General features: G+C 39.8%; 1 protein-coding gene across 8 annotated transcripts in view; it reads left to right on the top strand.

Moving 5' to 3' along the window:
* phf14 (PHD finger protein 14) overlaps nucleotides 1–14,987 on the top strand; it is a 95,618-nt gene that overhangs the window by 16,306 nt on the left and 64,325 nt on the right. For all 8 annotated transcript variants that reach the window (XR_005445075.1, XM_038724639.1, XM_038724641.1 and 5 more), the window contains 6 exons: nucleotides 2,710–2,869; nucleotides 3,648–3,759; nucleotides 6,181–6,318; nucleotides 7,391–7,537; nucleotides 9,287–9,557; nucleotides 12,737–12,843. Coding sequence is in view for 7 of the 8 variants with exons in the window: in XM_038724639.1 (XP_038580567.1) it covers nucleotides 2,710–2,869; nucleotides 3,648–3,759; nucleotides 6,181–6,318; nucleotides 7,391–7,537; nucleotides 9,287–9,557; nucleotides 12,737–12,843 (935 nt within the window). In the remaining variant the exon portion in view is untranslated. The remainder of the gene's footprint in view (nucleotides 1–2,709; nucleotides 2,870–3,647; nucleotides 3,760–6,180; nucleotides 6,319–7,390; nucleotides 7,538–9,286; nucleotides 9,558–12,736; nucleotides 12,844–14,987) is intronic.

Genomic DNA, 14,987 nt, shown 5'->3' with positions numbered 1-14,987 from the left:
TGAAGGCAGGCGCACAGTTCTTTTGATTAAATCTCAATACAGGTAAAAGTACTTCAGTCGACTCTACCTTGCCCCTTCTTTTTTTTATGCCAGGCTTCTGACTAGGATAATCTTTACTTCAGGGATTATGAAGTTGTCCTGTAGTCATCATTTTTGCCAGCTTAGCTCATATTACCCAGCATCCCGTGGCTTAATGGTCTGAGCTTTGTATCTCAGTTCAAAAGGAACACCGAAGATTTGTGCCACGGTTCAGCCATAAGTCGGTTAAACCAGAATGGTGGTCGTTCACAACCCCCAGTTTCACGGTTCAAAGCCCAATCAGTGAAGATGAAGCACCCACTGTTGACAGAGGTATTCCAGTTACCTTGAGTGGAGCCATATTGGAGCTGGCCGGACTTAACCTCTTGCCCTTGCCACATGCTGTGGAGGAAAATGGAGGTAGAAATAGGCAGTATTTATGTTCATCTTGGGTAGTGAAATTCTGAGTAGTTCTTCCGCTTTTGAAGGTCAGGACGAAGTCCAGCTGTGGCTTAATTGCCCCGGTGGAATAATCAGCAGCTTGATTGGTGTATCCTGCCTGTGAGTTGATCTCAAGAAGAAACCAGTGGCCTTTAAAAACTGAAAATATATCCCACCAGCCTCTGAAGATCAGAGTTCAAAATAAGTGATTCACCATGACACACAGCAAATGGTCTCTCAATCAGAAAAGGACATGCACCCACCAAACAAAGTGTATAGCTGAATAAACAACTCCGTCTGCCCCAGTGTTTGCTTTTGATGGGCTGCTTGACTCCCCAGTCTGGCACACAGTGACGGGCATGCAGAACATTGAGCTTTTGATTTGTGAGTCTTTCCCATTGCTCAAAAAGCCCAAAGGCTGGTTGACTGAATTAAGAGTTTGAGTGTTATCTCCCCAGCGGAGGCAGGGTACTGATTGCTGCACTCATTGGTAGTGAAGAGCACGTCTGTCTGGTGTAATAGCTGCCATAGAAACCACATCAGCCAAGTAATTGTTTAGGCAATGTCAGAAAATGAAGAGGACAACATTAAAATTCGTTTGCTTGGCTTCTTCTTGCTTTAGTTTGTTGTGCTGCAGTGTTACAGTAAATTGACAGCTTTGGACCAGAGCAGACCACGTCAATTTAAAAAAACCTTCTGCTTGGTTCCCCGAGTGTTAAAATAGCAAACCACATGGTTAAAATAATGACATTACTAAACAGTACAATTTTAAAGTAGTATAGTAAAATAAGTCGGTTAAACCAGAATGGTGGTCATACTATTGGATTTAAAGGTAAAGGCAGAAGTCAAACCACAAATCAGGAATTGTTCAACGGAGACAGTTTTTACCTTCTTATTTAGTGTGTCTTCTGTTGGCAGTGAATGGCAAAACAAACCTATGGCAGAGCAAGGCATCTTTTTCTATTCAGATTTGGTGATTGATTAAGTCATCCAATTGAAGAATGACATCACTCAAGACAGCAGAATGTTTCCTGAATGTGTGACTTCCAGAAAGATAAAAACCTGCAGTGAATAGTTCCAGTTTCTGACTGCTGCAATCTTTCATGTTGCAAGCACAATTGCTTGCAACATGAAAGTTGTAAAAAACAAATGTAATTACAGTTCATCAGGCCCTATTCTTTTTTGTTGATTTGGCCGTCGGTTAATTGCTGAGAGCTTAGATACAGAATTCGGCAACATAGCTAACAAGGAATATGAAAGTATGATCGAAAGGTTAGCAGTGGGACGATTTGACCGTTTGTCTACTTCCTTTGGACTCACTGTACTTGCTGTAGTTGTTCGCACTTTGCCAAACATCATTTTAGCCGTATTGTGTTCACTGTAGGGCTGCAACTAACCACTATTTTGATAGTCGATTATTCTATCGATTGTTGAAACGAATAATAGACTGTTCGGATTATGAATTGCAAAATTAAACAATGCCTCTTATTTAGATATCAGCTTTTAAATTAATCTAGAGGTTGTTTTAGGCATGTGCTAATTGACAGTCAACACTATAAAATTAATACTGCCTTCAAAAATATGAACGTTTCTGCTGCAGCAACAGAAAGTTCAGCTGAAATCAACAACTGACAAAACTCTTGAGTCTCGGATTAGCCACCACCTCACGCATAGACAGGAGAACAGTATTTTTTTTCTTTAGAAAGTATAAACGTGTCCGGTGTTGTCTAATCTTGTGCATTCGGCAGCAACGCGTTCTCCAGCTGGAAACGTCGCCATGAGAAATGCATCGTTTATGATTGTAAGGTCAGAGCACATCTGGAAAGTGAACAGGACCATTGTGTATCATTATTTGCTACTCTCATTAACAATCGATTCATTGGCCAAGGGAAACTGTATAGAAAACATTATAGCTAATAACGTGAAATAACATGGCTTTGCATGACATACACTTTGGAGGTGATTGGGATCTTCAAGAGCTTATTAATATGTATGTTAATTTCAACCAGATGATGCAAGCTAAGAATATTCTATTTCCTCACTTGGAGTGAAAAGAGGGTGCAGACTTGCAATTCAACCTGCATTGTGGAATGTTATAACTCTTTACCCATCACTGTGGCTGGTACGTTGAGAAAATTAATCCGCCACTGCACACAATCACCTGCGTTTGGAGGTTGGCGTTTGCTAATTTCCAACCCTACAGAATAAAAGGATGAACAGTAAATAATAAGTCTTTTTTTGTGTGTCCAGGATGTTACGGTGTGGACGGCGAGAGTGACTCGATCATGAGCTCTGCCTCAGAGAATTCAACAGAGCCTTGGTTCTGTGACGCCTGTAAGAACGGAGTGACTCCCAGCTGCGAGCTGTGCCCCAACCAGGATGGCATCTTCAAAGAGACAGACGCCGGGAGGTGGGAAACAGCGGCACATTGGCCCGGTGGTCACCTGATATTTTTAACTGATGACCTTAGCTGGTTGAAATGCTGAAGGGAATATATAAAACTGTATCTAAATTGTACATATATTCAGTAGTGGAGAGAAGAGTCCGTTGGATTAAGGAGCAGAGAGAGAGAACTGGCAGAGGAGTGTGAGAAGGGAAAGGAGAGAAGAGAAGAGATAGAGGAAGAAAAGGAGTGAGAGAAAAGAGTGCGTTATGTGAAGCGTGGAGACTTCAGCCACGTTATCGCTGATAGTGCTCCTCAGCCAGGCTGCAGCCGAATTTACTACTTCACTAGAGCATGAAAAACACAGCAAATTAAACTGTGAAGCTGTTGCTTGCTAGAGATGGATATCTTTATATTGGACTTCGGATTCTCTTCCCTAAAGTCCGCATTTGAAATTGTGTCACACCAAACTGTAGCTAGAGTCTGGGGCTACATAAATCTATGAATCCATTTCTTTTTGAAGTGTCTGTGCAACTCACTGCAGCCAATTTCATGATATTAAGTTTCTTCTTGTCTGCAGTAATTCACTACACTAAATGCAAAAGTAACCACAGCAATAGATTTTAATCATTTTGATGGCGTTACTTGAAATCAGAGACCAGAAATCAATCAATTTTAAATGTCACCTTTTTAAAAGTACTTTTCGTCTTGAAACATCTTTTGGGTCATGATTTGTGTTCTGATGTGGTGTTGTTTCTCTTCAACAAACCAGTTTCTTAGCAGATTTCTTCCTCTTCGTTTTCAGATGGGTGCATGTGGTTTGTGCACTTTACGTTCCTGGAGTAGCATTTGGAGACATAGATAAACTACGACCAGTGACGCTCACAGAGATGAATTATTCAAAATACGGGGCCAAGGCAAGTACTCTTTTGGATCGTTTGTTCATGTTGATTTAGACGTGATGAACATCATGCATGAGCCACTTTTTAGATTTAATTTTTTAATAGTATATGCTGAATGTATATCAAAATATATCAGTTGTGTTTATCATTTCTGTTAAGTTATTGTCCTCTAGAACTAGAAAATGCAAAATTTTCTGAAGGAAAGGATGGTCACTTCCACTGAAAACGCTGGAGACATTTTTCAAATAATGTTTACAAATGCTAATTCTTGCTTGCAAGGTATGAGAGTTGGAGTTGAAACTGAGGCACTTAAGGAGTTGAAGCACTGAAAGTGTTTGAAGTGTCAGTTGAAGTGTAAGGATTAAAAGGAGTTGAAGTGTAATCACTGAACAGTTGAACTCTCGTTTGAAGAATGAAATGAAGTTGAACTGTCAGGTGTAGAGTAAAAGATGAAAGCAGTTGAACTGTCAGTTCAGGTGTAAGCAGTGAAACAGTTGAAACTGTCATTTTCAGAATTGATCAAAGCCCTCGAAATGTCAGTTTAAGTGCAAGCGCTGGAGATAGCTGTGATGGCACTTCAAGTGTCATAAACAGTCGAAATGTCAGTTCATTTGCAAGCATTGACAGCAATAGATTCTATATGTCAGTGGAATTATAATAGCTGAACTTTTTAAGTCTTAACTGTGATTTAAACCCACACTGTTGAAAGGTCCATTGAAGTGAAAACATTGAGAGCAGTTAACAGAAGAGACATGTTAAAAATCCTGCAGGAGCTGTGTCTTACATTAGTGTTGTAGTCAAGACCGCCCAAACCGGGACCAAGTCAAGACCAAGACCGAGATCATAGGGTCTCCTCAAATTGATCTGAAAGATCCACATTCCCATTAAAACACCCACACGCAAACACTAAGCTGAAATCTTAGCATAACATCTTTAATCAACACTCCTTTTCCATGCTTCCAATCGTGGGGAGGGGTGAAAGTCGTTATCGGAAACAACACATTTTTAATTAGGGTTATTGGTTGCATTTGAAGTAATACGTTTTGCCTTCAATTAAAGTTAGGATGTTAACAAATAAATCAGACAATGTAAAAGCAATTTATTGATATTCCCAAAGTTATTGTCTTGACTGGTCTTGAAATAAAATCCAGAGTCCTCAATGACTGAGACAAGACTGAGTACAAATGTAGTCGAGTCTGAAACGAGACCAATACCATCAAAAAGTGGTCTTGAGACCGGTCTCGAGACCAAGACCGGTCTCAAGTACAACACAATCTTACATATTTATTGATTAGTGTATCAAAGTACACAAAGTTACTCTCACAGTTATTCCATCGAACCTGTTTCACTTCACTGAGTAATTTTCTTGCAGGTAATGACTTCAGGCTATCCACCCATCTGTTAACTATTCCCGCCTATCCTCTAGAGGGTCGCGGGGAGTTGGACCCTATCCCAGGAGCTGAACAGGGGCCTGGCAGGGCTCACACATAGAGACAGACAACCATTGAGGCTCACATTCACACCTACGGGCAATTTAGAGTGACCAGTTAACGTAACCTGTGGTCTCCATACAGACAGGTTGCTGCTGCTGCCAGCCCTATCTTTCTGCACTGAGTTTGCCCTTTTGATAAAAACAATACATTATAAGTCCTGTTAACAAATGAAGGGATTCTGTCCACACAAATGCTCCAGGAGGTGTCTGTTACATAATCTGCAAATATAGACAAACTGGAGTGAACAGTGTAATGTTGCTGGTATGATGTTCATATGACCATCATCAGACTGACTGAAATAGCCTCTAACCTGTTAACATGGACGCCGAAATGAAAGGTTCCGCGAGGCACACGTGTTGCTCAGGCTGGCTGTGTGTCCCGTGTGTGAACGTCCTTCCTTGTAATATTAGATAAAGTGAATCTGCCGGATATAGTTGTGTTTGCATTTTAAGTGTCACAAATAGTGTCAGTTAATACACTGTACTGACAGCAGCTGATGCGTCAGTAAGTGTTATAGCTAAAAGTATTAATAGCAGTAAATGTCAGTTGAAGAGGAAAAATCATTTCATTCTATGTTGTAAAAGCATTTGAAATGTCAGTTGAAGTGAAAGCATTGACTGCAGTTTTTGACACTTTTTGTCACTAACCACCATACCAATACACAAAAGAAATTTTTAAAGTCAGTAAAAAGACCTTTAAACGTTTGTCTCTCTGGGAGAACAAAGCGCACATTTTATCCATCCTCCTTTGGAGATAAATGTGATTCCTTCAGTGACTCAGAGAGAAAATGCATTGTTTTGAAGTAGATACGTCTTCTTCAACCATCCCATTAGAAAAACTTGATGATCAGCTATGTGGTGATGTGTTAACCGAAACCAGTGTTCACTTTCTGTATGGTGCGGCTACAACTTCAGCTCTCTCGGTTGTGTTCTGTTGCATTTAGGAGTGCAGTTTTTGTGAGGACGCCCGCTTTGCCAGGACTGGCGTTTGCATCAGCTGCGATGCAGGAATGTGTCGCTCCTATTTCCATGTCACCTGTGCACAGAGGGAGGGACTCCTGTCTGAGGCTGCAGCAGAGGAGGTGAGACAAAAAAACCCACAATGGCACATTATTACTTAATTACTTCACTTTTCTAAGGGGTGAAAACAATCCCAATGTCAGGTACCATGCTGCATGACAGACCGAGGTGAATTTCTTTGGAAGTGTATTCAAAGAGCTGAGGTTATTACGTAGACATAAAACACCAAACACAAGGAGAGACCAGCCTAGTGAGCTTTATCCAACAACTTGTTCTGCTGACATAGGATGTTCAAGGTGAAGTTCTTTAAATACCATTCACACTTGCAAGTAGGGCTGTGCAATATGAAATGTCATTTGACGATAAACGTCTACCCTTTACAATTATGCTCTATCGTTTATTTCGTTATGTCGCAAATTCAACACTTAAACGTAATATTTTCATGAAGGGACAGAACTTTACACCGTTGAAGTTAGTTTTACGTTTTATCACAGACGTCTGCCGAGTATCCAACGTAAAACTAAAGTCTGTTGAGCCACACAACACTATTCCAGCAGTTCCAGATAGGGCTACAACTAATGATTATTTTCGTAGTCAACTAATCTGTTAATTATTTATTTGATTAGTCGACTAGTCACGATTATTTTTTGTTACCCCCAAACCCTAACCCTAATAATTTAACTAATTAAATTTCTTTCAAGTGAATTACTGATGTCCAACGCACAGGCTTACTCGCTAACGTTACCATTAAGTGAACTAGGTTAGCTATTCAGAATGAACACTAGTATCAACACCAGGGGGGAAATAGGGAAGAAGACAAGACAGCGTAGGCTACTCCTATTATTCACTGATTTATTATTGCACTTAACGTGTTTGCTAACACAGCTAAAAGTGCGTTCTCTTAGCACCTTGAAACACCGGTTGCAATTTGCAATCCTCACCACCAGATGCCACTAAAACTTAAACTGTACCTTTTAAATGATTCCAAAAGGCCAGCAGCTGGAAAAACTGCTTCATTTGTATTTTCTTCCTGTGACAGAGTGAGAAATGGATGGCACGGGGCTGTAAAATGTCAATGTGGTAAAAAAGCAGTAATACACCTGTTAATACATGCTTGTGTTTTTGTTCCCTCAGGATATTGCTGATCCATTTTTTGCGTACTGCAAACAGCATGCTGACCGCTTTGACAGGAAGTGGAAAAGGAAGAATTATCTGGCCCTACAGTCTTACTGTAAGGTTTCTCTGCAGGAGAGAGAGAAACAGCTTACTCCTGAAGCTCAGGTAAGGATCATTCATTCACATCAGCTGCAGCAGCCAAACATCAGAAAAACTGTTCTGCTTCATCAGTGGAATGCTGAAGATTAGGTCTGGGGTTACAGTTAGGTTTAGGTTTATGATGTTAAGGTAAGTTTAATATCCATTTATATGCAGTCATATTTTCATAGACATAGATTGTATAAATGACATGAATAAGAAATAGAATAAATTACCAAATAGAATCAGTCAGGATTTTTTATTAGCCAACAGCAGGAAGCCATATTTGCCATAATGTTAGTTGCAGTAGCTAATTAAGAAGCAGATGGGGCTCATTGTGAGGGATGAAGCTGAACTTGATTCAGGCAAAAGATGGACACATGTGCCAAAAAATCGATACAGCAATATATCGTTATACATTTTTCTATGATACTGTATCGATATTCAAGCCCATCATATCGATACATCAAATTTAAAAAGTTAGCTCAATGCTAACACATAATAGGAATCTCCGTTAATGTGCTAACAAACATTAGCATCGTGATGGCGATAATATAATCTTAACACAACTACATATTTTGCTTCACATGCCTGAAAGACATACTGTGCAAATACTTAAATTACATGTTTCTTGAGCTCCATGTGAAATAAAAAAGCGCTGCTAACTTCACTGGTTTGATCCGCTACTCTGCTGCTTCAGCACTCCAGACTAGCTACAGCAACCCCAAAGGGTCAGAACTCAAACCCAAAATTCCCAATGGCCTAAAAATACAGCTATCACTATGTGGAGAAAAGGCAGCACAATGCTGTGTCACTGAACAGTTATCTATATAATGTGATGTAGATATTTGACTTAGGTGGTACGCAGCAATTTGTATTTTCAGCGATAAATTCAGTGAATTAGCATTTATATGTACCTTTTTATAAAGAAATGTTTTTTATAATAATTTTTCATAGTTGCACTGTAGTTCTGTAGTTTTAATTTACAGTTTGAAAAATGTGTGCTGCTTTCTAACAGTTTGGATTTGCAGTGAATAAATAGAAAAAACTTTTCACAGACATTTTGTATTCATAGTTACACAGATATCATGGTGTATCATTTTAGGATTGTCTAGCGATATATCGATTATCGCAAAATTGCTGTATTATTGTTATCAAGAGCCATGTATCATATCGTGAGGTACCCTGCGATTCCCACCCCTTGAGTGAAATATATGATTTAGTTTTTATTTAGTTTAATTTTTTATTTTTATTTATTCCATTACCATATTAGTTACAGTGTTATGGAGGGGAGTCATTCACCAGGTCTTGAATTTATACTTTATATCCATTTATATAAAGTTGAGCAGAAGTTGAATGAAAAAAAGAAAGAAACATTTTTGGCATAAACACCTGAGGGTGGAAGCCAGCACCATTTAACAACTGATTACAAACAATACTAATCAACATGGCGCTCGGTGTTGGATTGCAGCATCACTTCAGGAACGCAATACAATAAACAAGCACATACACAGAACAAGGCCTTGTCCTCCATCATCAGTGTTGGACCTCACTGATGCTCTTGTGGCTGAATGGCAGCAAATCCCTGCTTCCACGTTCCAACATCTGGTGGAAAGCCTTAAATCAGAAGAGTGGAGGCTGTTATAGCAGCACACTATTGCCCATGGTTTTGGAATCACACAGGCGTAATGTTCAGGTGCCCATATAGTGTATCAGTCTGATGTTACAACTCACTGATGATTTACTAACAGTAAAATGTGTGTGTCCCACCTGCAGGCCCGAATCACTACCCGCCTGCAGCAGTACAGAGCAAAAGCAGAGCTGTCCAGGAACACGCGACCTCAGGCGTGGGTGCCCCGGGAGAAGCTGCCGCGACCTCTGACCTCTAGTGCCTCAGCCATTAGGAAGCTGATGAGGAAGGCGGAGCTGATGGGCATCAGCACTGACATTTTCCCTGTGGACACGTCTGACGCCAACGCCAGCATGGACGGACGCAGGAAACACAAGCAGCCTGCTCTCACGGCGGACTTTGTCAACTACTACCTGGGTGAGGAAACTTGTTACAGCGTGAAAGTAAAGAACTCTCAGCCCATGTCTTTTCAGATACTATTGATCTGATGTAAGTTTTAGGTATGCACCAAAATTAACTTTCTTGGCCGGAGCCGAAACCGAATATAATGAAAAAATTCTCAGAATACCGAACAAATGCATTCACATTTTCTCCTCTTTTTTTTTTTTTTTTTACCATTGCATAAATTAAATAGTCAAAATGTGCTTTTTACTTAGTGTTTCCCACAGGATGTGGAGAGACTATGGTGGGTGGGTCCAAGGCCCGAGAGGGTCCGGTAAAGTAAATTACATGTGTCCATTTCCTTTTAATGTACACATGTAATATGTTTTATACTTTCTGTGAATATAATCCAGTTAATCTTATTTCCATCCTGTATAGACACCTTATTTTGAAAACTGGAGCTAAATGAATCAAGTCCGATCTAATATGATAAATTTTGTATGTGGTTCTCGTATCGCGTAACATGAAGACTTCACAGCCTCTCTTCAGGTAGGGCTCTAACACTGCAACACTTGTCTTTGTAAAGAGACAAACTGACAGGATAAAGTCGCCAACTTGCCTGTCAGCTCGCTCTGGTCCGTTTCAGTTACCATAAAGGCTTGAATATGTGTGCACTCCAAATGTAGGTGCGGCTAGCTTAATCGCCTTCTCACAAACAAGTGACAGAAACACTCAAAGCGGGTCACACCATTTGTTGCGTTTTCTAAGAAATCAGCCACAGATGGAGTGGATGTGCCAGGAGACAATTCAGCAGAACAGTGTCTGCAAACAGCGATTTTTGTTTCTTTCTCAGACAATTTAAAATGCGTCAATGTAATTGTTCGATAAAATTTAATCTGCCTTTTGACTTATTAGGCCGAACACCGAAAGTGCTGTTTTTGCTATTTTTGGCCGATTAATTTCGGTAGCCAGACATTCGGTGCATCCCTAGTAAGTTTTAGAATCAGCTGTGAATCTTTAACCATTGTCTTGCCATTCTTCCATTACCAGTTCTTCTTTTGCAACAGTGTGTAGACGCAAAATGGGGAAAAGCTTTTCCAGATTAGTGCAGGGTATAGCAACACTTTGGAAGCTCCTTGCTTGCAGTGAGTGAAATTGATAGATGTCCATAAATAAACAAGAATGCATTAGACTGTGTGAAGAATAGGGGTGTGCCAAAAAATCGATAAAGCAACACATTGTTATGCATTTTTTCATGATACTGTATCGATATTCCAGCCCATCATATCGATACATAAGAAAAAATAAAAAATAGTGCTTTGACAGTTAGCTCAATGCTAATATAATATATTCATAATGGGAATCTCCATTAACATGCTAACGGACATTAGCATCGTGATCGCGATAATATAATCTTAACATAACTACACATTTTGCTTCACAGGCTTAACATCCTGAGTGACATAGTGTGCAAATACTTAAAAGTACATGTTTCCTGAGCTCTGTGTGAAATAAAAAAGAGATGCTAACTTCAGGTGGAGAAAAGGCAGCACAATGCTGTGTCACTGAACAATATAATGTGATGTACATATTTGACTAGTACACAGCAATTTGTATTTTCATACATCGTTATATCGATTATTGCAGAATTGCTGTATCGTGATATTATTGATATTGTGAGCCGTGTATTGTATCGCGCGGTACCCTGTGAATCTCTAGTGAAGAAGGGAGCTAACCAGACTGCTGTAGCCTGCTTCTCATCTCTACTAGCAGTTGGAGGCGACCAAGGCGGTCAGTGGTTGTTCCCTCCGGCTGGATGAAGTTTGATGCTCCTGATTTTCTGCATAGCCTAATCCATGTGTTCCTGCAGCTTGAGGCTCTCCGCAGCACCACAAAACTCAAAATTCTTCCATCTCACGAAGAAAATAAAGGTCAGATCGAAACAGTGTAGAGAAGCTGAACGAAAATTGCCCGATAATTTTAATCTGTTTATGATTTGTTTATATCCAGCTCGCCGAATTAACTAATAACAGTTCCTGTTTGCTGGGTACCACTGGATGTTGTGACAACTATAACTGAATTAATTTGATACTGAAGAAATCTTAAAAACCAAAGGATTCTCAGGAAAGCATTCCTGTCCCAGTAGCTAGTGAGTTACAAACTGAACGTTGAGCCTCCTTAATTACATTTAATCAGGCACAGCCATTGCCGTAGTGTGTCTGCTGCAGGTTTATCAAATGTAACACACAAAGCTACACAAATCAGACTCATTAAAAATCAAAATCAATATTTGTCTGTTTTGGTTTTAAAACAGAAAAAACAAAAAACAATGTTTTTCCGATTCGGTTTTTGAAACAAAATAATCAAAGAACCAACCATACATGGATTGTTCTGCTGTGTCGATTTCTATTTATTAACTCTCCATTGTGAGTGTGACAGTATTATATAAGTGCAATGCTAAATAAGTGGAGTACTTTTTTAATAGACTGAGTCACAGCATGTTAGCCAGTAAACCCTGCATTACCATAACACCATCTACCCCTTTTATTCTTTCAAAGCAAAGATAGAGCTTTTCATAAAGAATTAAGCAAATGCATAGGTTCAAATGCTCTTCTCATGCAGTTTTAGCACACAATTCACATCTTCTCATCTTTCATGTACTCAGCCTGTATGCAAAATGTATGCGGCAGTGACACAAGCAGCACTGTTTTCCCTTTCCATTCTCCTTGAGAGCTGCCTGAGGAAGAGCACTGAGCTTAAAATGTGATTCTTATCTGTGCATTTGCAAATGGCTGCTCTTATGGTTGTCTTCTGCACCATGCACATATATTTATAGATATGCAATTAATGCATCAGTGACATTTTATAGAACGAAGCTTCTAGTCTCTGTTTGTTAGATCCAAAGTTCAGGAATGTAGTCTGGTGTTATGATTGTAATTTAACTAAGCCAAAAGGGTTTTAGCATTTATCTCCATTCTGCATATCTTTGACTGTTGTACATAGTGGTTAAGATATTGTGTGAATGCCGTGTAAAGGCATTTTCTCCTCAAATAGTGCATGCTAAATAAATGATTGTGATGCCATGCCAGTAACCTTGAGCGCACACTCCATTAGCCTTCAGTAGAGGGCCTATCTGCCATCAGCACACTTTCATGTGCTTTTTCCTGTATATAGATTGTGATTGTCCTATTGATTGTTGTCCCATTGTTATTCAGAGCGGAACATGCGAATGATCCAGATCCAGGACAACATCTCTGAACAGAAGAACTTAAAAGACAAGCTGGAGAGCGAGCAAGAAAAACTGCACGTGGAGTACAACAAGGTGAGCAGCAAAATCCAAACCTACAGAAAAATGTTTCATGTCTGGGGACGGGCTGCTTCATGAAATGTGTTGTACAGTGGTACAACACATTTTGCTGCTACCATTATAATATTACATTCTGATAAGTAAGATTATTATGCAGTAATTCAAACACACATAATAGGACTAACAGCAAAGGAAAACACCTGGTGTAGCTGTGCCATTTGGGATTTGTAGGCTACAGCCACCATTGTCATTCAGTAATCAAGCTGAAGAAAATGTCTCTTGTTTTATTGGTAGGTTATGTTTCAGGCTTAGTATACTTTTTTTGTTATTTATCAAATACTGTATTTTTTAAAGAGAGTAAAGTCTGATTAAAACAATATAGATATTAGAAGTATTCTTCCCAGACTAAGAGTCTACTGCCATGCTGGCTCTGTGAGGCTGTATTTAGGCACAGAGGGGCTTTAATCCAAATGCTGACATCAGCATGCTAACATGCTCACAATGACAATGCTAACATGCTGATATTTAGCAGGTATAATATTTACCATGTTCACCAACTTAGTTTAGCTTGTTAGCATAGAAAATTCAGGGGATGACTAAAGTTATTACAGTTCATGTGGAGGGCAACAGTCCATGCAGTACTTCTTGAGATATTTCAGTCTGGATCAAAGTGGTGGCCCTGATGACCTAACAACATCTATCCCCAGAGCCACGTTGCTAGCATAGCTAAAATACTGTATTGTTTTTCAATGATTTTGTGTGTCTCTAGAGTTTTCTCTCCATTTATATTTTCTCTTTTAATTAGTAACATATTTAATAGCATATACACAGCTGTCCTCCCCCTCAGAGGATCCTGCTGACACCCAACTGTGCTGAAGAGTATCATTTCACAGGCAGGAAACACACTCTGTTGATGTATGGGAGCACTTCTGTTAGAAAATCTGAATATTTTTTACCAACCAGCTTTGTGGCTCTAGGGATGGCAGTGTGGGTCAGATGGACCACCCCTGTGGTCCCGACTGAAATACTTTGAGATGGATTGCCACAAACCTTTGTATAGACACTCGAGGTCCCCAGAGGATCAATCCTACTGACTTTGGTGATTCATTTCCTTTTCCTCTGGTGCCCTCATGATGTTAACATTCAGTGTGAGCTGTCCTGATGGATTGCCATTAAATTAGCTACAGAAATTAATTGTCATCATCAGGTCAACATTGACTTTGTGTAATACTTTGGTTTATGACCTGCAAAACTAATAACTCGTTTCCAACAGCCTGAGCTGTACTTTGTGTTTAGTGCTAATCGGACTGGACTAAACTAAAGTTGGGTAATCATTACCTGGTAAACTTCAGTCAGCATGTTAGCTGGCATTAGCCTGTAGCTCGAAGCACCCTTGTATCTAACAAAGCTATAGCATGATTGAAGACTCTTAGTCTTCTTTGGTTAAAAATCACTCAAACTCAAACATGGTAAGCTTTAATCCTAAATTAAGATTCATATCTTTCGGTTGACAGCTGGCCTGTGGGGACAGAGGTAGCAAAAAGCTGTTAGTTAATATATCAGAGTCTCTTCTTGTAGTGTTCCTGCATTTAGGTTTATTTGTCTTTGCACCATGATCTAGCTAGCTAAGCTACCTAACAGCAGTGTAACAGTGTCAGCGTCAGCAGTGGTGATGTACAGTGTTGAGTTGAAAGTGCAAGATTAAGGCAAAACAAAATCAGTATGTGGCCATCCTACTTCACTTGTTTCCTCTGTTTTTATGGACCGTGTTCAGCTTAGCATGTACAGCTCTGTCACCACATTACATATGGCCTTTCTATGCTACATAATAAAAACAGGAATCGTGTGCGTGCCTCTCTCTCGTCTCTCCTCAAACATGTGACCTCTACAAAGAAGCTGCTGCTCCATCTGTCAACATGAGAGAGGGAATACAACGGCAGAGTAAATGTCACAAGAGTTAATGTTGCGTTTAGTCTTCTGCCGTGCGTGTTAAGCGTTATTAATGGAGTGTGTGTTGCTAATTGCACTGCTTGAGTTGCTCTTACATGGCTTGGCCTTGGAGAAAATGCCAGTGGACAAATGTCATTACAAGTCTGGCTTTGACTGATAGATGTAGTAGAGCCCAGTCAAGGTTTACTCCACCACTAGTCTCAACTCTC

This window comes from Micropterus salmoides, unplaced genomic scaffold, assembly GCF_014851395.1.
Source record: "Micropterus salmoides isolate LMB-PRFRI ecotype aquatic unplaced genomic scaffold, ASM1485139v1 Ms_hic_scaffold_17, whole genome shotgun sequence".
Taxonomy (NCBI): domain Eukaryota; kingdom Metazoa; phylum Chordata; class Actinopteri; order Centrarchiformes; family Centrarchidae; genus Micropterus; species Micropterus salmoides.
The sequence above is the reverse complement of the archived record's forward strand: the minus strand, read 5'-3'. Positions and strand labels throughout refer to the sequence as shown.